This window comes from Cynocephalus volans, chromosome 4, assembly GCF_027409185.1.
Source record: "Cynocephalus volans isolate mCynVol1 chromosome 4, mCynVol1.pri, whole genome shotgun sequence".
NCBI lineage: Eukaryota > Metazoa > Chordata > Mammalia > Dermoptera > Cynocephalidae > Cynocephalus > Cynocephalus volans.
Window position 1 is genome coordinate 6920581 of NC_084463.1, and position 24528 is coordinate 6945108.

A 24528-nucleotide genomic window follows, 5' to 3' on the forward strand; every position below is an offset into this window, starting at 1 on the left:
GAAAGAATGGTTTCCCTATTGAACTATTACAACTGAAAGCAAAAAGTGTTTTTCATACTAACATATACATTTTCCCATTTTAAAGATGAGACTGGGCATCGAAAAATTTGAAGACTGAATTATACTACAATTAAATCATGAGAAAAAGCAAGCAAGGAGGAGGGAATGGGGAAGATGGAGGAGAAAGGAAGAAGAGGAGGAAGAGGAGAAGAGTTGTTGTCTCTATTAAGATGTTCTATGGAAACAAAGAATGCTTTATTGCCTGATTTCCCACTCTACTACTGACAACAGATACAGGAAGCTAATGTCCTTCGTTTTTTTCCTTTCTTTGCAACTGCAAAGACTTTCATGTATCTTTTCAGTTCCTGACTTTAAGACATATGCTTAAGGCAGGATGGATGGGTGCAAACATGACTGAGACTTGCCCTTGCCATGGTGACATTTATAATCTAATAGGGAACAAGACTGGTGGTGGGGTGGGAGAGGGGGAAAGCAAGTATATTAATAAATAAAACATCATAAGGGAGGAACAACGGACCAAAGGTATTCAGAAGAAAGTAAAGCACATTGATCCGGTAGGAGGGAGAGGAGTGATCCTGGAGGCGTTTGCATTTGATTTGGATGCTTTTTTGGCAGTTGGTTGGTATGAGGATCCGAACCCTTGACCTTGGTGTTTATAACACCGTGTTCTAATGAACTGAGCCAACTGGCCAGCCTGATTTGGATTTTGAATGAATAAGACTTCAACAGACAGCATCCAGTTTAATGCCTTGTACCTAATAAGTACTCAATTGTTACTGAACAATGATTTAAACTGAGGAGAAATTTAAGTGGATAAAAACAACATATACAAAGTAGGCAGAAGTAAAAGGGTCAATAGTGAGTTATGATTTTGATACCACAGTGCTGAAATTTTTTTCATCTGTGTCTAATTTTAACATTAAAGTTAGTTTGCAAATGATCTGATACATAAAAAGGTTCCATTTTTTAAAGTTCCACTTCTAAAAGCAGATGGCTCCTTCTCCCCCTCTCCTTTCTCCCAACACACACACACACACACACACACACACACACACACACACCACCACCACCACCACCACCACCACCACCACCACCACCACCTCCTCCTCCTCCTCCTCCTCCTCCTCCTCCTCCTGCTCCTCCTCCTCCTCTACACAAGTGAATGAAAATAAACCTACCTGTAGTCACTAAAGAGTGATCAAAAGAAGGCAGATACTGAAAGTAAAAGTTTGACCCTTCAAAGAAGGGAATTGCATGGCACTGAATGTTTCCCATTCTTATAGCTCTTATCATGAAGACAGGCCCCAGGGTGGTGGGGTAACTAAAATTTGGAGGGAAACTAGAACTCTTACTGGCTTGGAGAAATAGAGAACAAAGATAAAGGTACCCACAGCATCTGGAAAGTGAGAGGAAATCACAGAAAGGACAAAACCTGACAGTGGAAGCCCCAAATATTGTACATTCAGTTCTGCCCAGATTGATGGCTAACCCCTGAAGCATGCATTCCTGGGGCAGATTCAAAACATCTTGCAATTAAGGCTAACAGAACCAAGATATGAGAGGCCACAATACCCAGATAGTGCTAACTCATGGTTTGACTCCATTCTCTCTAAGCATCATCAAATACTAACTTTAAAGAAGTCTTTTATCTCATTTGGATATAATGTATCTTAGTATTTTATTTTCTCAGAATAACCTACTTAAATCAAATATTAAAAAAGCCAAGTTGTGAGAGGAAAGCAAATAAGCAACATTTTACCAGATGGCCTTACGACCATCATCCACACTTCACTCCCTTCGGATACAGTAAGCACGTCGTCAATGTACACACACGGTCAGGTGTGCAAAGCTCTTTGGCTTTGGAGTCAGGAGCCGAGTTAGACTCTTGGTTCCGACACTTATTTAGGCAAGTTACTTAACTTCTTTCCTTAACTTTAAAATGCAAAGGATAACCTGTCCCTCAAAGGCTTACTGAAAGGATCATGCAAGGTAATGTGCGGAAAGTATTACTTTGCCCAGGGCATGGGTCAAAGGAATCTTGATTAAAGCTGCCAAGAGACCAATCTACTCCTCAAAAACAAGACCTCCTCTCTGTACTTACTCTCCATTTGGTTTAACAGCCTTCTGGAGGTATGTAGACGTGAAAGAATACCACTACTCTATTAAGAATTTTCTTCCTGCTTTGACATTCCCAACCTACACCATTTTAGAAAGCAGAAAAAGACATGAAACCCTTTCTGAAATCCAGAAAGTGGTTCCTGTATGTCTAGCAATGTCAATCTGGGCAAATGTTTGTTTAGTATGTACCATAATATATATGCTGGGTAGCTGTACTCAGTCCGGTTTGCTCACATTTAACCTGGTTTTATTATTTCTATAACTATGAGATTTACTTGATTTTTTAGCTTTCACATTTCTTAAGAAGAATGCTCTATCACAAGTTATAAACTCAGTTATTCTATGAATGAAGACAGAGGTTTAAATGGAAATTGAGTTCTTTACTTTATCATAAATACTTTCAGCTGTAGCCATGCTTTTTATGTTCAGCATTCAACCTGAGAGTCCAGGTTCCCTCTGGGGCTGAGAGAAAAAAAATTTCATTAAAATTTACTTTCATGCAGAGCTTTTAATGTATAGCTCTTATTTTCTAAATGTCAAAAGCTGATGAAAAAACATGCTACTACAATAAAAAAGATTATGTAAATGTAAAGCAAACTAATTTCATGTAAATCTAGCTTTCCTAAATAACCCTGGCAAGATTCAGGCTAGTGTTTTTGCATGCTTAAATTAGAAAACTAAATATTAAAAATTACAATCCTTAAAACTTTGTGCATATAGAACATAACCACAACAGTAAAAACTTTAATTAGAAATTCTATTCTGGCCACATAGCTACAGAAATTAAGAATACCTTTATTTTTGTTTCTTTTCCCAGAGTGGGAAATACATATGAGAGAACATTAGAATGACCGGGCAAACAGGTAAAAGAAGAAACATGTCCCATTTTTTACTATCCACTATAAAAGTTCAGATTAATTCCAGTTTAGTCCTGGGTCTGAAGCAGATATGGAAGGTAATAAGACTGCTGTGGGCTCACAGAAGTGGGAGTCCCATTCACAATAGAACCCCAAGAGTTGCTTCAGACCACACTCAGAAAGATCCCACTTAATTAACTCTTCCACTTCATTCAAGTTTTTCCAGTAGGTGTGACTAAGCCATTCAATCTTTCATTTAACTTCTGCTCTGTTTTATACACTGGACTGAGTCCTGGGATGAGTTCTCAGGCCTTAGAGAAGCTCATAATCTAAAGAGACATGTAGATATGTAAACAAATAATCACAAGGTAATTTTCTATGTTACACTAGAGATATGTATACAGTGCTCTGGAGACACAGAGAAAGGGGTAGCTAAAGATTTCCTAAAGTAACAAAGATTTCCTAGAAGTGACATTGGAGTTGGGTCTTGAGGTCAGATCTTTGAATGTCTCTATATTCTGCATCCCCAATTAACACTAGAGCTATCTCACTGTGGACCAACCACCCCAAGGATGACTTGTAGTGACTCAAGTCTCAGAGGTGGAGTTCTGAGAGATCTATTGCTCTTCTGTTTCCAGTGTAAGACTATTTAGTGGGAGGTCTTCTCCACAATGAAGCAGAAATTTGAAAAACAGATGGAAGATGACTGTGCTCACCTAAAGCTATGCTGGTTAACAGGGATATTTTCTTTGAGCTAACTAGAGAAAACCTCTCTCAGAAATGGATGTATGAAGCTCTGTCTAATTGTGGCTTATTTTATTCAGGTGGCTTAAAAACACAATATTAATTGTTCTCAGCCAATATTTTAATAGAAATTATCTTCCTCTTTTATCTCCTTGCTAACCTTAGAAACAAGATATAAATTTCTACGTAAGATCATGCAAAATATCTACTTCCTGGGGCTAAGCAATTTAAGAATTTAAGAGTTCTGTGGATTTTAAATATACAGGCCACAAACAGAGTGTGATGAACTCTGAGTATAACAAGTGGCACTTGGTAAATAAGGCCAAATTCTATATGTATATAATATGTGCTGAAAAAGAAGTATTAGCTCATTTTTCCCTATTAGAAGTCAGGTTCATTGTTGGTATGTATGTGAAGAAAGGCAGGGAAAGAGAGTGAAGAGAGTCCTGTTCTTAAACTCATTTCCTCCTACAAGGTCTCCTTGTTAATTCTGATTTATGTTAGGGATGAGTTGGGGGCACAGAAGGTGGGAAAGAAGGAAACAGAAATATGGACTTTAAAGTACATTAAATTTTGATAATCATAGGGTCATATATTGTACATCACAATGAGGCTATGGAAGTACTGAAAACAATTTCCAGAGTGGCACGTTGCCTTCAAATTAAAAAAAAAACCAAGAGTATTAATAAAAGCGGTGAAGATGTTAACAGTAAGACAAACAATAACTATGTAAAACTGTCTCTATTTCATGAAGTGAGTTAGTACTAACATGTCCACATAATAGGGCAGTTGGGTCTAGTGATGAGTGGAGATCTAAGGACAGAAGATCTATGTTGAGATTTCAGTTCTACTGCTATATGCTTTGTGATGCTGGACACAGTCTGAGTCTGCTCATTTGTAAAATGGGTAATAATGGAAACTTACATGGTTGTTTTGAGGCTTAAAAGAAAGTATTCTATAAACTGTGAAGTTTTATGTAGAAATTACTTGAGAACATTATGAAAAGTGTCATCATCCAGGGACCAAAAATTCCATTTGTAGAATTTCTAGGCTCTCTACAGTTCTTTAGTCTTTCTAAATGCCTTTTGGCTTTTTTACTTCTCATTAAAACACTGCAAAGATGTAACAGGCAAAGAAACGGAGACCAGTCAAAAGAGATGGTTCTGTTACTTAGGGGAAGCTCTGTTATAAAGTCTGGTAGAATACTGAGACTTTAGCTGAAATGTTTTTGATTAAATGTGCATTCTAATAATCTAAATTAGAGGGCAGCAAACTGTGATCCCTGGGCCAAATCTGGCCTGCCACCTCTCTTTGGATAGCCTGTGAGCTAAGAATAGTTTTTACATTTTTAAAAGGCTGAAAAATTCAAAAGAAGAATAATATTTGGTGACACATAAAAAATTTTATGAAATTCAAATTTTACTGTCTGTCACAGTTTTGCTGGGACACTACCACACTCATTCATTTATGTATTGTCTATAACTGTTTTCACTTCACACTCTATGGCAGAGTTGAGTAGCTGTGACCAAGACAATATGTTGTGCTCTCATTGCTTTGCACTGTTGCTCAGGGCACTACAAATTTCAGTGACTCCACTATATCTTGACAATGTTTCAAGTGCCAGGTGTGTCAAGATACTGCAAATCTAATTTTTTTTTATTATTCATCATGTCAAAACAATAAAAGTAGACTTCCAGTGCTGAGTTTTTAGGGCACCGTGAAGTGTGTATGACATTGTTATTGAATCAGTGGGCAAAGTATTGTGGTTACTGTGCAATGACATAACAGCCATGGTGAAAAATATATGTCAACTTTACCAGACTAAGCACTTGTCAATATATGTTGACATTACCAGACTAAACAGTAACAATCACAGTATCCCCAACTTAAAAGAAAGCAACGATCAGAAAAATTAGAATATTTAAAATAAAATATCTCATCACCGCAGAATTTCTTCACAAAGACAAAAAATGAAACAGACTGCAACAAAAGTAAATTTGAGTGGCTCATTTGTTAGCCAAGAAAGGACAGCCATATACTAATGGTGAGTTGATTAAATCCTGTGTGCTTGTAGTAGATGAAGAAATGAGCCCAGAGAAACTAGATTTAAGATTATTAGCCTTTTAGTGAGAATAGCTGATCAAATAGTTGAGGACCTCAGGAATAATATCAATAGTAAACTAAAACAAGGAAGGTGACTCTCTTTGGTTCTTAATGAGTTGACAGATGTTACCAATACAGCTCAGTTGCTTATTCAAGAAATTGATGCCAAGTTTGAAGTGACTGAAGAATTAGCCGTAAACAGACTGCATAGAACAACTATGGGTGAGAATATTTTGAAAGAATTTGAGAAAATAATTCAGCGCCACCTGAAGTGGAATCTGCTAAAATGTGTTATGTCTGATGATGTAGCAAATGTGTGGAGTGAAAAAACGGTGTGATTCAACAAATTTACAAAGTTTGTAAAATTTTAAAATGTTTAATACCTATGGTTTATTCATTGTATTGATCAGTGGTACTGCAGGGAAAATATTTCAATCTATAATGTGTTACTGGATTAGTAGTGTCAACAGTGAACTTCATTGACTCTCATGGACTTAACCATTGTCAGTTTTGTGAATCGTCAGAAATAGAAGCCAAATATTAGCCTTTCTTGTACTGTCACAGAGTAGTTCAATGGCTCAGCAGTGGTAAAGTTTTATAATGATGTTTTGAATTCTGGGCTGAGATTAAACTTTTTATGAATGAGAAGAACTGCTTTCAATCACTATTACTGGACATTGAATGGCTTTATTAATTAATTTTTCCTGTAGATTTGATGTTTCTTAATGAATCCATCCTAAAATTACAAGGCAAAACAATGCTTATACATAAAACTTTTAATGCAGTAAAGTCATTCAACGATATTTAATCACAAGTAATGTCAAGCTGCTTTATACACTTCTGGTGCTGTCAAAACAAGAAGCCAGATCTCTAGTCCCACACAAGTCTGCAGCACATATATTTTCCGAGTTCAAACGATAACTCTAGTAGTGTTTTACCAATCTCCACTCAAGAACAAAAGAAAATATCATAACTCAAAATCTATTTATTCAATTCAGGAGCTTCCACTTAACCTTCAATTGGAAGTGATTATCTTCCATGAAATGAAGAAGAATCTAACCCAAATCTACAAATGCCATCTAAGAGAGAAATGTGCTCAATTAGGATTGTATGCTCGTAGAATGATATCGATATTTGGCAGTACCTATCTGTGTGAAGAAAACATTTTCCAAGATGAAATATAAAAATCTCATTACAGATCAGGACATTTGCAATTGATTTTGATGATTAAGTCACGAACTTTAAATCCCAGTTGTCAAATTTTATCCCCCTCCAAATAATTCAACTCTTATTAGTAGACCTGTATTATGTATAATTATACTCAATTATTATATTTTGAATTCCAACAGTAAAAAAACATGGAAAATTTCCTTCTTTTGTTACATAAGCACCTACCTGCAAATTTCACTATCCAGCCCCTTACAGAAAAACTTTGCTGACCCCTGATCTAAATCAGTGGTTTCTGAAACAGTTGTTCATCAAAATCTTCTGTATTAAAAAAAAAACAAAAACAACCCACGTAAGTGGTTCACCTGCAATTTTTAGTTGCACAGGTGATTCTGATATCCAGCTTGGCTTTGGCACCACTGCGCTATATTTACTCCATCCCTGATCCCATTTGCCACGAATCATCTACCACTGGAACTACCATTATCTTAACTTCCAATAGAAAGAAACTAAGCAGAGGATGCCTAAAATTTATCTTAGAAAGCAAGTCACTGGCAAAACTGAGTAAGACCCTCAGGATTCCTACTCTCTGATTATCAGTCAAATTAATTAAAATTGACAACAGACCCAGAGAAATAGTTCTGAAAACATGGGTAAAAATGGTAGAGTGGGAGAATATTATTCTCCTTAGCATAGTTATAAAGATTCTCTTTGTATCTTTAATGAGATAACAAATCTAAAAATTAATTTGATTATCCATTAAACAAATATTCATTGAGTAAATATTCATTTACATATGCCAGGCACTGTTGCAGGTTCTGGCAATATAGAAGTGAACAAAACAGGCCAAAATCCCTGCTTTCATGAAGCTCACATTTTTGTGGATGGAAAACCATGATACCTCTCTCTATAGCACCCCCTCAGAACAGCCCAAGGAAGTGAGCAAACAGCTTTATAGTCCAAAAGTTCAATTATAGGAGAGGAGAAGATGACTGGTATGAATTCACGGTAAGTTTGTTTACCATTATAGGAGAGGAGAAGATGACTGGTATGAATTCACGGTAAGTTTGTACACCGGTGTTGGCAAGATGAGGGAGCCCCTGATGACCGATCTATTAATTTACTGTTGACTTCAGTAAAGTATAGAGTTGGAGGCCAGGTCACCATCCACAGAAACTGATGGGATTGGGTGTGTATATGTGTGTGGAGGGGATTCAGACAGAACAGTTGACTCAAGGAGTTGGAAAATGCCTTAGAGAAAAAGTTAAGTCTCTCTAGCCAGTATAGACTGCCCATTTGAGGGGTGTCATTAGTGACATAAAACTGTCCTGCTGCTGTATTATTTCCTCTAGCAGTGTTTCTTTAGAGTTCATCTAAAGAAGGACTTTTACTAGGTACATAGGAAAGTAGGAAAGAGGGTCAAAGAAGCTGAGGTTATCTGCAAGAGAGATAATCATGATAATCATGGAATTCAAGTTGGATAAGGAAAGAAGTAAAAATAGGAGTTGACTAAAAGATGGAGAAAGTGATACAGTGTTGTAGGTTATAAGTAGACAGAAGGAATCTGGGCTTCCAGAGAGGAAAAACTGTTTTGTTTTTCCATGTTTCCATGCACAAAGACTAGATGTGTTATTGTAAATGAGGAACTGACAAATCATTTGGGAAGGTTGAGATAGTAAATATTGTAGCTTTTGTGTGCCACAGCTTCTGTCCTAGTTATTCAATTCTTTAACAATAGCAAGAAAGCAGAGAAGAAAAAATGAACAAAGGCTGGCTGAAGAGGAAGAGAGGGTAGTTACAACTCTTTTTGCCCAATAAGATGTCAAAATTTGGAATCAATGGAGTGAATAGGAAGATAAGTTTTACGCTAGTATTGCAATTATTTAAAAAATCTATAGATGCTTTAATATGAAAACTACAAATTAAACAATTTTAAATGAATTGAAAAATGTTTTGGTTAAAAGGATCTTGGTGTGTAAAATTCTTCGCAATGAGTGCCGATTTGTCTGTTTTCTCTGTTTAGATTGCTACATACACATTTTTCTTAAAGTAGGGTCATTCTACAATGAGGTTAAAAACAGTATGAGCTACTTTTTCATTAATGCTACATCAACTGGATCACACACAGATGAGGTACTTCAAAATTTCATCTGGCATTCATACGATGCCTAAAATCTGTCATGTGGCAGGTAGGTGGATTCAGTGATCTCTCAAGGTTCATGCTATGCCTTTAAATTTATCACTCCTTGGGCCCGAGTTTGCTCATTTGCAAAGGCAATTCTACTGTTCACTGGACCCCCTAGTTGGTTCAAATTCATAAAGGCAACTGTAGAAATTTAGCATCCATTTTCTACTATCCCACTCATAGTTTCTGGTATCCATTTTCTACTTCCCATACAGTCTTAATTTCAGACTGAGAGCTTAAAACTCAAACTTGGCTTAGGGTAAATTATGTTGGACACCATTTTTATCATTCTAGAGTCTTTATAATGGGGAGGTAAGAGACAGCTCTGTTCACAGGAAATTAATATTCAATTGGTAGGCTAAGGAGAGACTTTTGTAGAAATCATCCTAGTCTTCACATAGTTATCAGTCCCAGGATCCAGGCAGGGCATCAGAGTCTTCTGACATCCATCACTGACAGCCTCCTTTTTATACTGTGACCAGTTAGGGGGAACACACAGTGGAGTGTATTACAGTACAAAGAAGGTATTGAAGCACCTGCAGCATTGCCTAGTGCCTTTGACTCTGCAGTGGCCATAAGGTTAAAGGGGAAAGAATGGTGAAGAAAGAAGGGATAGACTGTATTGCTCTTAGTTGCTGGTTACATCAATCATGCCTATTGCTGATTTATAAAATGATCTTCTTCTAAAACTCCATCTTTCCTTTCAAAACTCCTAGCTAATTCAAAAGAAAAATCACCCCATCTGGCTGGAAGTTTGGGTCTTTTCATTTGTACAAAATGTGTGTCCAGGAATGAAAACTTTTGCTGAAAGATGGCTCTATGAAGGACAAGAAGCGACTCACCACTCAGTTGCTGGGCCATAGCCAGACGGCTGCGCTTCAGGATGAACTGGCACCGCATCTCTTGGGGCAGCTGTTCCATAAGGAAGGGCTCCTGGAAGTTGAGAGGTGTGGTGGAGTCCTTTGATCCCTGTGTCAGGAGTGCAGTGTCTCGAAGATGGCTCATTTTAATTCCATAAGGATATTCATGCCCTACACAGAGAAAAATCTAAATGTAGACTTCAGACAGGCTGATACTGTGAGCGTGTGTGCTACAAGCTGGAATGTACTGCAATTTACCCCTGGTACTTTTGGTATAAAGAATCCTTTTGTTGACTGAATGATCACCATGTGCACTCTCATAGTTGGAGACCACTGCATAATGGAGGTGGTCCTACCAAAATAGTTTTAAGGACGAGAAGAAAGGAAGGAAGAAAAAAAGTCTTTTAAAAATATCTAGTGTGGAGTGAATGTACAGGTCAGTTTGTGAGTTGCATAATGTTGGATTCTCCTATTTGCATATAAGAATATTTAGAGGTATTCTAGTTTCTTCTTTGACACTAACTAGATCTATAAACCTTTGGCAAATCCCTGTCCTCTCTCAGCCTAAATGCATGATTTAAAATGCTTACTTTACCCCTATCACACAAGTATTGTAAAGATCAAATAAGTAAACATTGGTCGTTAATATTATTTAAATAATAGGGACAATGAACTATATATGTCAAGAATTACTATTGTTACTATTATTTAACACAAGATGTCTGACTGAAAAACGTTTAATTAGTTTTTATTAGTTATATAAGTAGAGCTTCTCAAGAACATTGAGACTGGTTTGACTTATGCTTCCCTCCCACTGCTGCCCTCTGAGGCTGGTGTTCATAGGCAATAATCAGAAGGAAGACTGCAGGGGATTAGAAACACAGAAACAGATGCAAAAAGGAATTTACAAACTAGAAAAGCTAAACCCTGCACATCTGATCGCAACATAACTTTTGCTCTTTAATACTCTAAGTAATTGCAGCCTCTTAGTGTAAAGCTCAAACACTACTGGGTTGCAGATTTTTTTAAGCACAGGAGTAAGTTCCCTTCTATTACTGACTTATAACTAAATGTAACTCAGTAAATGCTTACTGTTCCTTTCTACCTTGCACAGGCACATAATGTCAATATTCTATTAATATCAAGCAATACAGCAACTTCTAGGAATTAAGCAATAAAAAAAAAAAAAGAAGCCTTCTATAACAGCAATAAAACAATCAATTTATCCAAATAGCCCGCAGCTCATCTACAATTGAGGTTTGCAAGGCACATTAAAATATACAATTATTTTTATTTTTATTTTTTGGTATATCGCCAATACAGGGATTTGAACCCTTGACCTTGGTGTTATAACACTGCACTCTAACCCACTGAGCTAACCAGCCAGCCGCAAATATACAAATAAGAACTGCTATTCAATCGTGGGACAATCATATGTCATGTTCTGTGGTTTTTAAGTAAGAGCTAGTAATGAAGCTTGGAGATGTTTTAAGCTTAAAAGTTACCATCCACCTAGTTTTAATTAAATTAATATATTTTATTAAAACATATTTTAAGTATTTTTTTAAATTTGACTTTAATTGTTGTTCATTGACTTTACAAAAATGGCAACATTAAGTGAGAGCTAAAAAAGAGAAAGAAAGAAACTACAGTCACAATAATACATTGAACTTTGAGAAGTAGAAGACAACTGTGATTACTAGAGGTGGGAAGGGGTAGGGGTATTAGGGAGAAATTGGTTAATGGACACAAAGAATTATTACATTTTGAAATGATAAATACACTAATTATCCTGATTGGATCACCATATATTGTCCACAAATACTGATCGTCCACTCTGTACCCCACAAATATGTATAATCAACTATTTCAATAAAAATAAAATTTTAAGATAGAGGGGGGAAAAAAACCCTGAAATAAGTCAATTTTGTCCTCAGTTTATGCATGATCACTTTCTACATTCTAGGCATACACATTTTGTAGAAAAGTTTGGTTTTAGATTACTCAGATCACTTGAAGCACTGATTACACAGTAGTGACCTCACAGATAAATGAAAGGACTGCACGAGATGATGCATGTGAAATGCTTTTCACAATGTCTAGCAGGTAGTAAGCATTTTTCAATTGTTAACAGAAATCATCATCATCAACATCATTGTGTTCATCATCTCAAAATCTGCTACAGATATTGTCCCTCATTTTAATTGCTCTGTTTCTGTTCACCACTCTGAATAAAATTACTGATCAAAAAATATTTTTAGCAAAATGATTTAAATAAGGTGAGGTGTAACCTATATACCAATACTCCTCAAATCAAATGCTGGGTAATTGAGCTACAGAAATAGCAAAGTAAGTTAGTGAAGGGGTAGTAGATTAGCCAGTGAAGATTTATATGTTCAAATGGATTAATCCATTTTCTTTGATGCCTAGAAAAGTTCCTGGCACAGGGCAGGTATTTCATACTCACTGATGGTTTAAGATGCATGACTGGATTATAGACTGGTCTTCCAGAGAGGCAAAATAGTAGATAGGAAAGGGAACAGAAAATCCCAAGAACTGAATATAAAAATAAGTGTATGAAGAAAAGGAAATACATATTGCTGTGTTACAGAAAAAAAGTAAAGGTTTGGCAAGCTAGCTCTGTTTATAAAGTGAAAAACAGAAGAAAATGCACATTTTTCTTCCCAACTATAAAATTAGCTGCTTGAGCATAGAGATTTTGTCTAACACACAGAAATGTTTGGTAGATATTTATTCTTCATATGAGATTTAACATTTAATAGTATTTAAACTTAGGACCATACGACTAATTCTCTCAGCCACTTAGTATTCACTGAATTTTAATTATAGTTCTCTTAGATTTTCACAGAAACTTACCAATGAGTGGGTATGGTGCCGCTTCTTTGCCAGAATTGACCCATAACTGGTAATCTCTCTCTGAGCCCTTGGAGATAAAAGAATTAAAAGTCATAATAAATCTTCAACATTTGGTACTTCAATGAGGACTTGTTTTTTTTTTTTTTGGCATTTTTATGTTTCATCAAAGGAAAAACCTGGGGACAATGTAAATGCTATATAGGTTCACGGGAGTGATTATGATTTTTTAAGAAAACCCCATCTCTCTCCCCCCAATCCCCAGTGATGGCTAGGGATCCACAAAGTTCAATGGAATCAGGCCCTTGATATAAAGGGAGCCCACGGAGTGTGAAATCTTGACTAAATCTTTTTACAAAGGGAGAAAAACTTCCTGGTTCTAAAAGGCTAATCTCTTCTTTAGAGTCCTGACTTCTGCTATGTCTCTGGACTTCTCAGAGAATATCAGACTTAACCTTCAACATGTCCCTGGCAAAGACAACCTTGTTATCCAGAAAGCCACAAACATTTCTGTATGTATAAGAAGTAAAATATCAAAGGCTGATTTTAGTTCAGCTGCTTCTGAGCAGGAGAAGAATGACCAAGAGGCTTTGAGCAGATAGGCAGTTGGCATAGTCTACATTGGCTTTAGTTTGGGCAAGTCCAGTCCTGGGCACAGAAAGAGTGAGAATTCAATCTAGAGAATAGGCCCAGTCATGGAAAACAATAAAACAATAAAATTGTTCACTAGTAGAATTATAACCCCGGAAGGGCTATATTCCTCTAGGCAGAACAAGGTAAATATGTTTTAAAAGAAGCCAGAACAGATAAAGTCAAGTCTGTTGGCAGTATTTCATATTCTTGACTTTAACTTCTGATTAGCAATCACAGGCCTGCCCTTATAATGGAGGGTCTTGATTATGGAGAATACCATACAGACTGCCCCCACTACCATACACACATAGTTTGTTACTTCATCACTAGTCAAAAAATTATATTTCAAATGGAATGAGCAACCTAATAAAAATCCTTTCTTTTTATATAGTGTCGAAAAACACTGTGATCATCTCTTAGACCAGGTATACTCAAATAGCCTCAATTCCTTATTAAATTAATAGAATTATTTTGGGGTCTGAGGAGATTGATCACTTTATCCAAAAGAAAAATACGATAAAGAAATGAATCCTGTCATTAATTAATCTCCCTTCCTACCCCTAAAACTATTCACTTTCTTCCAAAACATATTCACACGGTTAAAAATCAATGCAGAGATGCCTGCTTTACTCACTTCATATAAATTTGATTACATTTAAAATACATTACTAAATTTAATAAGTCAGATTTTTTAATCCCAAATTTTTAAAGAGCTCAGGGCAAACCCTGAGCTCTTTAAGGGCTTACCATAGCACTGTGTACTAGCAAATTGAAAAACATGGCATGTCTTAAACATGTGTCATGTCACATCATAGTGTGTTTTAAAATTTATAGGGAATCTCACACAGAGAATAGTGTTGTTCAAGTGCTTTCTTTAGTTTCCACTCTTCTGAAAATCACTCTCTTTAGAAGTACTCATTATGTGGTGTTTATATAACTGAGAGGGAGGCAATGAGGAGAACCTTCCAATTCTCTTTCCCCAACTCATTCTCAAACATTTCAATATTTTCCTCTAAAACAATTTCAAAAGGTAACCTCTGTCCCAGAAAACAGGAGCAGAAGCTAGAAGCAAAATGAAAAATGTGGAGTATACACTAAAGCCCTTCAAATCCATGATCTAATTAAAAGCTTGTCTTTTTATTTACCAGTTCATTAGAAGTACCAGGCATCTTATCCTCAGGACCTGCAGCCAGGCAATATGGCTTCTAGCCATGTGTTCTTTATGTAAAAATTCTACTACAGAGCAAATCCTTCAGAATTCCTTATCTTAAGACTAATTGTGTCTTGGGATAATAACAGGATGATTAGGTAGGGAGGAGAACTGTCAAATATTGACACGTAGAAAGGAGGGAAAGAATTGAAACTTTATTATTAAGAATCTTACACCAAAAAAAAATTTTTTTTGTAGATGTATATACCATATACAATAAAAATACATATCATCACCCTAAAATTATAGTCCAATCTTATGCTTTTAGGTTCATACAAGTTTTACAATGAGTGGAAGATAGCATCCATATTTTAAACTAATATTAAAGATTTACTGTCCTTATTTTCTATGCTTTGGGGGATAAAATATGATTTGGGTATATCTAATAACCAGCTGTCTTATGATGGAAGGGATAGTATTTATATCAACCTAAAGTATCAAGGTTTGTTTTCAATTAAGAATATCTAGCAGAGTAACTTACAGTTATCCTTAGCATTGTTAATGACATGTTGATAACTTCATTGGCTGTATCTGAATTCATTACTGTTATAGTTTTAGACTGTAGAAAAAAAGAAATAAGAAATACAGTGTTGTTGTTGTTGTTTTCCGACTTTGCTGCAGGAGATCTCTGTCATCTCATACCATAAAAATCTGGGTACTTTCCTCAAGCAGCGATATCTCACACTCAGGAGTTGGTCAGATCATTTGCATAGCTTTTGCTTTTCTCCCAAACATAACTGTTTTGCATGTATTTTCTACACACAAATAAAGCTATCCAATGTAATCTAGAGCTGCTGTGAAGTATGATAGTCCATAAGATCATAAAAACATTCGTAAGTTTCCATCTTGTTCATCACTGATAACATCTGGGCCCTTGTACTACAATTTCAGTCATCAAATTAAACATAACAACTAGGGTTAAAGAATTAATATTAACTTGACCAAAATGATAAATACTGTGATGTAGAAAAATATTGATTCCCTTATAAATATCATCTTTCTCAGATCTTCCACTTATTAACCTGAGGGATTCAATCCCTAAAAACTTAAAGAATGAAAAACTTTTCAAAACCACTCTCTACTTAAGAAGTGATAAGTTGGAAAAAAATTGCTTAATACTAATAGGAAGTACCTCGTGGAAGTAGATTTACTAAAAGCCTCTGCAGCTGCTATTGAAAAGATCCAGAGAAACATTCATGCCAGAGGGAGGAAAAAGACATCTGACAAGCAATATTCTTTCCAAGTGTAAATGTTAAATACTGTAGGTAATATGAATCTTTCTTGCTTTATTATTGCTAGGTTTACTTTTCATATATACAAAGACATAAATATATCCAGGAAAATGCATTTTCCCCCTATCGTATTTCAAAATGCCTACCTTCTATAGCACATACACAGTCTGTTTGCCTGCCTGTCTCTCTTTTTATTCATGGTGTTCTGCCTTATGCAGGGACTTGGAATTTAATTTTCTGGCTTAGAAACACTTACATAGGCACAATTCCCAATGTCCTTGGTGAAGATTCTGAGCGGAATGCTCTTCGGGTAGTCCTTCTCTTTTTCTAGATTGATGTATCTAATCAAATGCAACAACAACCCAAAACAACACTGAGTCAGATGGAATTCGCTAATGGCTTATTTGAAAAATCAATCTATTTTGCTAATATTCTCAATATACTACTTATATGCTGTTTTAAAAAAGACAGATGGAAAGACTCAGCAAACTCAGATTACATTATGGGTTGGAAGGAAATTTTAAAAAATCAGGACATTAGGCATGGGCACAAAAAAGAATGGGACATTCATGTCAGATGAGGTTTGAGAAGCACAATCAGCTCAAGGCACCTCTGGGAGATGTTTTATCTTCAAAGCTTCCCTGTCTTCTCTGGACAGGTCTGGCACCTTATATGATACTTTTAACTAGGACAAACCAAAGCAATGGCTTTGGACTTCTCATTTAGCTCTCCAGCAGAGGGTAAATCTTGGTTATCCCATTGCTTAGGAAGCAGGAGAGGGGAGAAAGGGGAAAAAATTGTGGGTCTAACAGACGTGCCTAAGTTGACCATTTTAGTCTGTATGTTCAATAACAGGGATAATAATTCATTTTTGAGGTGCTCAGCAGAAAGCTCTGAATTTGTGGAAACGGTATATACTTTGAGGAAACTGTTAGTTCCAATTGGTAGGTTGGAGACAACAGAAAGAGATGGGAGAGATTATTACCTAAATTCTGTCTCAAATGATCTAACTAGACCTCAATGTTCTCCTTCCTAGAAAGTACGAAATACATGTAATGAGAGAACATTATTTACAGTAAGTAGTAGATAATGTACAATCTAAACAACAGCTTATTCTGAGGACAAATGAACAATTTCAACCAAAGAGAAGGAAAATAGATTGGGGACCATTTCTGCAGAAAAGGTTTTAATTAATTTATTACAGGTTAAAGACTAAAAACACATATACTGAAAAAGTACCTCTGAAGGAGAGAGAACCATTTTTCCTTTTGTTCTGGAGAACTGCAATCAAAGAAAATGAGAGAGAAAAAAATTAAACCATGTAAAATACTATGCTAGCATAGTTAAGATTGTCAATCCAGGTGAAAATATCAACAGCCTGTTGTTACTGATGTAGTTACACATGTAAGCTGCAACCGCGGCACAACTGTGTTATGGAGAACCCTGCTGTGAAAATGCCCTTTAGGAAAAACTACATAGTCAAGTGTGGTTTTATTAAATCCTCTTGGATAGATACAAGACAGACCCAGTGTCCTCCTTTACTGCTCTTTTACAAATGATATTATACCAGTGGGAGGTATCTCTTACAGTGGAAAGAACAACTTGATTTGGAATTCAAACACTGGTTTCCAAATTATATGCAGGCTAGGTGATCATAAATCACTTAACCTCTCTGAGCCTCAGTTTCCACACCAGAAAAACTGGGTTAATTATCTCCCAGAGTATTTTTGCAGCTTAAAGGGCCATACAAATAAATTATCTTAGAAAGCTTATGCAGTTGAAAAGGGCCATACTTAAGAAAGTATGCTTAATATTGAGATTAAAGAGTTTGAAGAGAAATTTGGCATATGGATGGAAATATCTTGGCCCAGAAACCCATGGCCCAGAGCCCATGGCACTTCCTGCAGTGCTTGGTGGTGGTTGCTGGGCTGTCTGAACACTTTAAAGATGTTGTTCCACTGTCTTCTGACCTTCATAGTTTCTAATGAAAATCTCACAAAATTTCAAATTGCAGTTCTGCTATATGTAATGTGTTGCTTTCTCTCTGGCTGCTTTTGAGAATTTTCTCTTTTGATTTACAGAAATTTGTCTATAACATGGCCAGGTGTAGTTTTCTTCATAGTCTTCCTTTTGGAGTTACTGTGCTTACTGGATATGTACATTTTTGTCTTCCACCAAATTTGGCAGGTTTTTAACCATTATTTCTTTCCTGCTCCAAACCCTCTCTCTCCTCTTTTTCAGATTTCATTAATACATATATTATATCTTTTAATATTTTTTCACAAGTCTCTGATACATTTTTTCATTAAAAAAATCTTTGTTTTCTCTGTTCTTCAGATTGGACAATTTGAACTGATATATCTTCAAATTCACTGACTCCTCTTTCATTTCCATTCTGCAAGGAAGGCCATGTGGGAGATATTTTATTTGAGATACTGCAGTTTTCAGTTTTAGAATTTTTACTTGGTCCTTTTTATGTTTTCTTTTTCTCTGCTGAGATTTCCTATCTTTTCATTAATTTCAATTGAATTTTCCTTCTATCTATCATGCATACCTAAAAAAGCTGCTTTAAAGTTCTTTTCTGGTAATTCAACACATAGGTCATCTCAGGATTGGCTTTTATTATCTTTTCTCTTTCCTTGTTATTCATATGTCAAGAAATTTTAGATTGTATTCTGGACATTATGAATGTTGTGTTTTGGAGACCATATTCTGTTATCATTGCAAAACAGTGTTGATGTTTTTGTTTTAACAGACAACTAACCTGATTAGATGAAGCTACAAATTCAATCTTACCTGTGGTGGGCAGCAGCTCAGTTCAATTCTTTTAGTCTTAGGTTTAAGGTGCTTTGAGTCTATCCCATGCATGTGAGGTTCAGCAATCAGCCACAGACTTGGGCAGTATCTATACACAGAATTTGGGGATTCCCTTCTCTAATGCACTCCTTTTTTGGATTTCGACTTTTGCTTTCCAATAACTGTGGTTGATCTGGACTTCATATTCTAGTTCTTCAGCCCAGAAAGACTGTGGGCTTTTGTCAGTTTTGGTAGCACCATACCATGATGTGACTGCAGCCTGACCTCAAGCTAAAGCCTTAAAAATAGGAAACGCACCCAGTGTGGTGTCTTCTTCCAAGTTTCAACGCCTCTCCCAAATCTTCCAACTTTTGTTCAGTCTCCCAAACCCTCAGTAGTTGCTGTTTGTATATTATTCAGAGTTTACAGTTGTTATCTGTAGGGTGGTCAGTCTGTTAAGACCTCACCCTGCATTCCAGAGGCAGAATTCAACACTTTCCTTTTTTAAAAAAATAAACAATTTTGAAATAATTTTAGATTTCCAGAAAAGTTACAAAGATAACCCAGAGGTTCCCTGTATACTTCTCATCCAGTGCCAGTTTCCTCTAATGTTATCCTCTTACATTATCATGGCCTATTTGTCAAAACTAAGAAACCAATATTGGTACATTACTATTAACTAAACTCTTGATCTTATTCAGATTTCACCAGTTTTGTTTTTTATTTAATTAATGATCTTTTTCTGTTCTAGGAGCCAATTGAGGATACCACATTACATTTGTCTCCTTAGTGATTGGTCTATGACAGTTTCTCAGTCTTTCCCTGTTTTGTTTGTTTGTTTGTTTGTCTGCCTTATAGTTTGAGCATTACAATGTATGTAAAACTTGTTTCCACATTTTCCCCTCTTCTTAGAAAGAAGTTTCATGGAAAATCCTTGATTAAAAATATCGTGTAGTCACATTCTTCACTTGAGATTGCTTCCTTTCACTTGCAGCTCCAAGAATATTAAGCAATAGGTAATGATAATGAGAATACTTCAAAAAGTTCATGGAAAGATTCATATTATCTTTCGATTCTACTTTTCCACAAACTTTTTGAAGTGTCCTTTTAACTACAGAAATACATCATGCAGAGAATGATACAAATACATGTGTCTTCCAAATAAGCTGTTAAAATCTTGCGGTAGGCCAATACTGCAAAACAGAATATAATGACATGCCTGTCCTTTATTGGAAAATTAACAGCTTGGAAAATTTTAGTTATGTGGTTTTAGAATGGTGCCTAAGGAGTTTGGTGGTAGTGTGAAGAGAAGCAGAATGAAGAGCATCATTTGCATGTGATAAATACTAACTCTTAAATGTAAAATAAATACTGGAGTTGGGGCACATTGTTTAAAATTCACAGGTGTGAATTTTGGTTGTTCACTCTAACTGAAAAGTACAATTAAGTATGTTCAGGATAAGAGGACAAATATTTTGTATTCATACATTCTCCTACCCCATCTCAGCTGAAAAGTGAGTCTTGGGAAACTAACTTTTATGCCTTAAACTCATAAATTTGCTTTTGATTATTATATTTCTATAGATACTAACTCAGACTTAATACACAATTCAGGCAACCCAGTATTTCATGACATTAATTTTATTTATATCATGAAAAACTTTCTTTAGAAAGTTTGTCAGCATAAACCAGTTAGTCAAACATAATTGGACATTTAATAACTATTTTATAATGATGGAAAATGATCCCAGGAGTTCCCAATATTTACTATTAATTTTCACATATTTTAATTAAAAGCTCTTTGGGAGAAACATAAAGCACACAAGTATTTTCATTGGGGGTGTGGGTCAAAACATGAGTTATCGAGTGAGTACTCAAGCAGAATAAAACATTTTCTTTTAAAAAATTAAAGGAACAAGATTTTATTAAATTTTTCTCTCCAGACAAGAAATTATCACAGTAGCTAACCCAGGTAAATACAGAACAAGCTGTGGTTCTTACCTGAAAGTGGCCACAAAGTTCACTGTGGGCCAGCCCAAGAAAAAGGATTTCATGGCATTGGTGTTGCCTTCTCCCACTTCGTCCACACAGGTTGCTGTCCACATATCAGTTAATTTTATTTTATTTTTTATCTTCAAGTTGTTGTTATATCTAGAAAGATAAAAACCAAACAGGATCTCTTGTTTTGTTTCTTAAATTTTACAGGAGCTTCTGTACTTGTGATAAGAGGGCAGTTTTCACTAATCATGACTCATGAATGTCTTATTCATTGTATTAATCTTCAGTATCCAGCACAGTAAATCGTAACATGATTCGCTACATTGACCCAAGAAAGCCTCTGAAACTTTGGTGAAACATTTATTTAGTCATCACACTTGCATTTATGGCAGCAAATAGCCATAATGTGGCTTGTTTTAATTTTCTATATGTTAAGCACTGCATTTGGATCAAAAATCTAATTTTAAATTTACTTCTGTTACTAAAATTAATTTATTATTTATAATTTGCTTACTTCCAAAAAGATTGGAGTGGCTGAACACAAAAACTACACATGATTTGTTAAGATGTTTATAAAATTTTTATCTTACGAGAGATGCACTAAATAAACCCCTGAAATTAGAGGAATTTATAGTATATTTTTAAGTAAATGGTTACAAAATTTTCTAGCCTTTAGAAGCACAGATTTTAAAAATTTCCTTTCTTCAGATTTTGTTCAACTATTTTCCCTTATATATATATATTTTTTTGTGTGTCCCAATATTTGCACTTCTGGCAATTTTCTTTTTTTTTTTAAATTTTATTTTGTTGATATACATTGTAGCTGATTATTGCTCCCCATCACCAAAACCTCCCTCCCTTCTCCCTCCCCCCTCCCCCCCAACAATGTCCTTTCTGTTTGCTTGTCGTATCAACTTCAAATAATTGTGGTTGCTATATCTTCTTCCCCCCCCATTTGTGTGTGTGTGTGTGTGTGTGTGTGTGTGTGTGTGTGTGTGAATTTATATATTAATGTGGTACATCTACACAATGGAATACTACTCAGCTATAAAAATGAATGAAATACTGCCATTTGCAACAACATGGATGGACCTTGAGAGAATTATATTAAGTGAAACAAATCAGGCACAGAAAGAGAAATACCACATGTTCTCACTTATTGGAGGGAGCTAAAAATTAATATTTTCCCTTATATTCCAGCTAAAACTGAAAAACTGTAGCCTAAAAACAGTACCTAAACTTAAACAAACAAAAAAGCAGAGCTGATAAAATTAGCAATCATCTCTGGGGACTCTGAAGGTCATCTACTTTAAGATAGCAGTGAAATTGCTTTTTGACAATTTCTACCTAATACTGTTTAGTCCCCTGTTATGGAAACCACCATCCATCTTCACTTAATTGACAGATTTACTGCTCACGATAGACCTGAGACTTAAATACACATCAATCACAACAACTCCTTGAACTTTTTAAGACAAGTGAATAGATATGATGTGGGGGGAGAGGGGAGATAGGAACAGGGAAGAGGAACAGGTAAAGGGTCATGAAATTCAACTACAATGTATATTGAGACATTAAAATAAAAAAAAAGATACATTTGGAAGTATCCCCCAAACTCCTCTGATTTATAGAATATTTAAAGCTAAAACTATTCAGTGGGATTATAAAATGAAAAAGGGTTTTTCAGGAACTGTAAATGAAGGATAATCTAGATTCAAAGTCTCATTTATACTTTCCATGGGGTACACTGTTTTTAAGTGTAATTGAAAAGTGCCTGTGTGGCATGATACCTTCTTTCTGTATCTCACCCTACTGCTATAAATCTTTAGATTTTGTTTATGAAATAGACTTGATTACAGACAAAATCTTACTTCTTGGTGGCAACTATTTAGGTAATATCAAACAAAATCTATAAAGTCAAACAGCTTAAGTAGTAAGCTAGAATATGAAATTGGGCAGTGTTGATTCATGATCTTATTCATGCCCTTAACTACTATGTATCTATGAAAAGCTCTGGATATTGCCATTCCTATAAAGCACCTGGATGAAGTATCTTTCCATAAAGTTCCCTTTTGCATTTCTATCTTTAGCTTACTTTTTTGTTTCTCCAGAGCTATAAGGTTTTTCTGATGATGCTGTTAGTTTACTTCAGAGTTTTGGGGAGAAATCTCATGAACACTGATAGAGTTTGGATGTGTTATCCCTGCCAAAACAAATGTGGAAATCTGATCCCCAATGTGGCAGTGTTGGAAGCTGTGTCATGGGGGTGGATCCCTAATGAATGGATTGACTCTCTCCCTGGGGGATGGGGGTCCTGAGTGAGATCTTGCTCTATTAGATCCTTCGAGAGCTGGTTGTTTAAAAGACTTTAGAACTTCTCTCTCTCTGTCTCTCTCCATGTGATCTGCTAGTATCCACCAGCTGCCTTCAGCTTTCTGCCATGAGCAGAAGCAGCCTGAGGCCCATGCCAGATGCAGCTGTCCCAGAATTGTAAGCCAAATAAACCTCTGTTCTTTATAAATTACCCAGTCTCAGGTGTTCTGTTATAGCAACACAAAATGTATTAATACAAATGTTTTTGTACATAAAGCTAGATGGGTGAGCTTAAAAATACTTAAAAGAAGTATTCCAATAAAGCTTTATATTAAAATGAACAGTCCTGAGGTCACAGTGTACTTTTTCAGATATGTCACTCTCAATTTTCAATAGTGTTATGCTACAAAAATTTTAAAAAATATAAATCTAATGTGAACTGGCTGAAAACAAAACAAAACAACCCCTAAAATCAAATCTTTATTTCTCCAATGTAGTTCCTTACTGCAAATTTATTAAGATAACAGATATACTTTGCTTTCCTATCAAACAATCTTTAAACTGGAAGGAATTAAAGTATAATGTTGAAATACACAAGATTCTAGGGAGCTTTCTCCACATTCTAAGATGAAGATATCTTATCAAATATATTTTAGAGCATAGATCAAGATGTATTCCACAAGTATATGATGGCAATTCTATTGATAATGAATTAATAATCAAACTTTGTTTAACTTCATCTTTTTCACTTAAACAGAACTCATTATTGTTTACTATTTGCTTAGGAAGTAAAATATGAGAATAGTTATGGCTTAAGAGGGTGTTCTCTCTGTAAATTCCATATGAGTACTGCTGTAGTTTAGATATGTTTGTCCCCTGAAAGCTCATGTTGGGAACTTAATTCCCACTGTGACAGTGTTAAGAGGGTGAGAAATCCAAGTACAGTAATTGAAAGGTAGGGCTTTTAAGAGGTGATTAGATCCTGAGGACCATGCCCTAGTGAATGGATTAATCCATTGATGGTTTAATGGTGGTTATGGGTGTGGTTCTGACGACTTCAAAAGGAGAGCTCATGAGAAGCTCTCTCTCTCTCTCTCTCTCTCTCTCTCTCTCTCTCTCTCTCTCTCTCTCTCTCGCTTCTGCCATTCTCACCATATGACACCCTGTGGCACTTAGAGTCATCACTAAGAATGAGGCTCTTACCAGATGTGTTCCCTGGACTTTGGACTTACGAGTTACCAAAACCGGTTATAAGCAATAAATATTTCTTTACAAATTACCCAGTTTCATATATTTCAGTTATAATCAACAGAAACAGACTAATACAGGTGCTCTATGACTATTAAAAAATATTAACTTTTCTAAATATTTTAATGTCTATACAACAGATCCTGTTTTAAAAAATAAAAAACCATAA

General features: G+C 35.6%; 1 protein-coding gene across 1 annotated transcript in view; it reads right to left on the minus strand.

Annotated features, from left to right (window-relative positions):
* The window catches only part of LOC134375098 (rho GTPase-activating protein 20-like), a 67500-nt gene that overhangs the window by 13109 nt on the left and 29863 nt on the right, over nucleotides 1-24528 (minus strand). The window contains exons 5-10 of the mRNA XM_063093265.1: nucleotides 20802-20951; nucleotides 17244-17285; nucleotides 16261-16345; nucleotides 15254-15331; nucleotides 12933-12999; nucleotides 10038-10226 (exon numbers count right to left, since the gene is read on the minus strand). Of these exons, the coding sequence (XP_062949335.1) occupies nucleotides 10038-10226; nucleotides 12933-12999; nucleotides 15254-15331; nucleotides 16261-16345; nucleotides 17244-17285; nucleotides 20802-20951 (611 nt within the window). The remainder of the gene's footprint in view (nucleotides 1-10037; nucleotides 10227-12932; nucleotides 13000-15253; nucleotides 15332-16260; nucleotides 16346-17243; nucleotides 17286-20801; nucleotides 20952-24528) is intronic.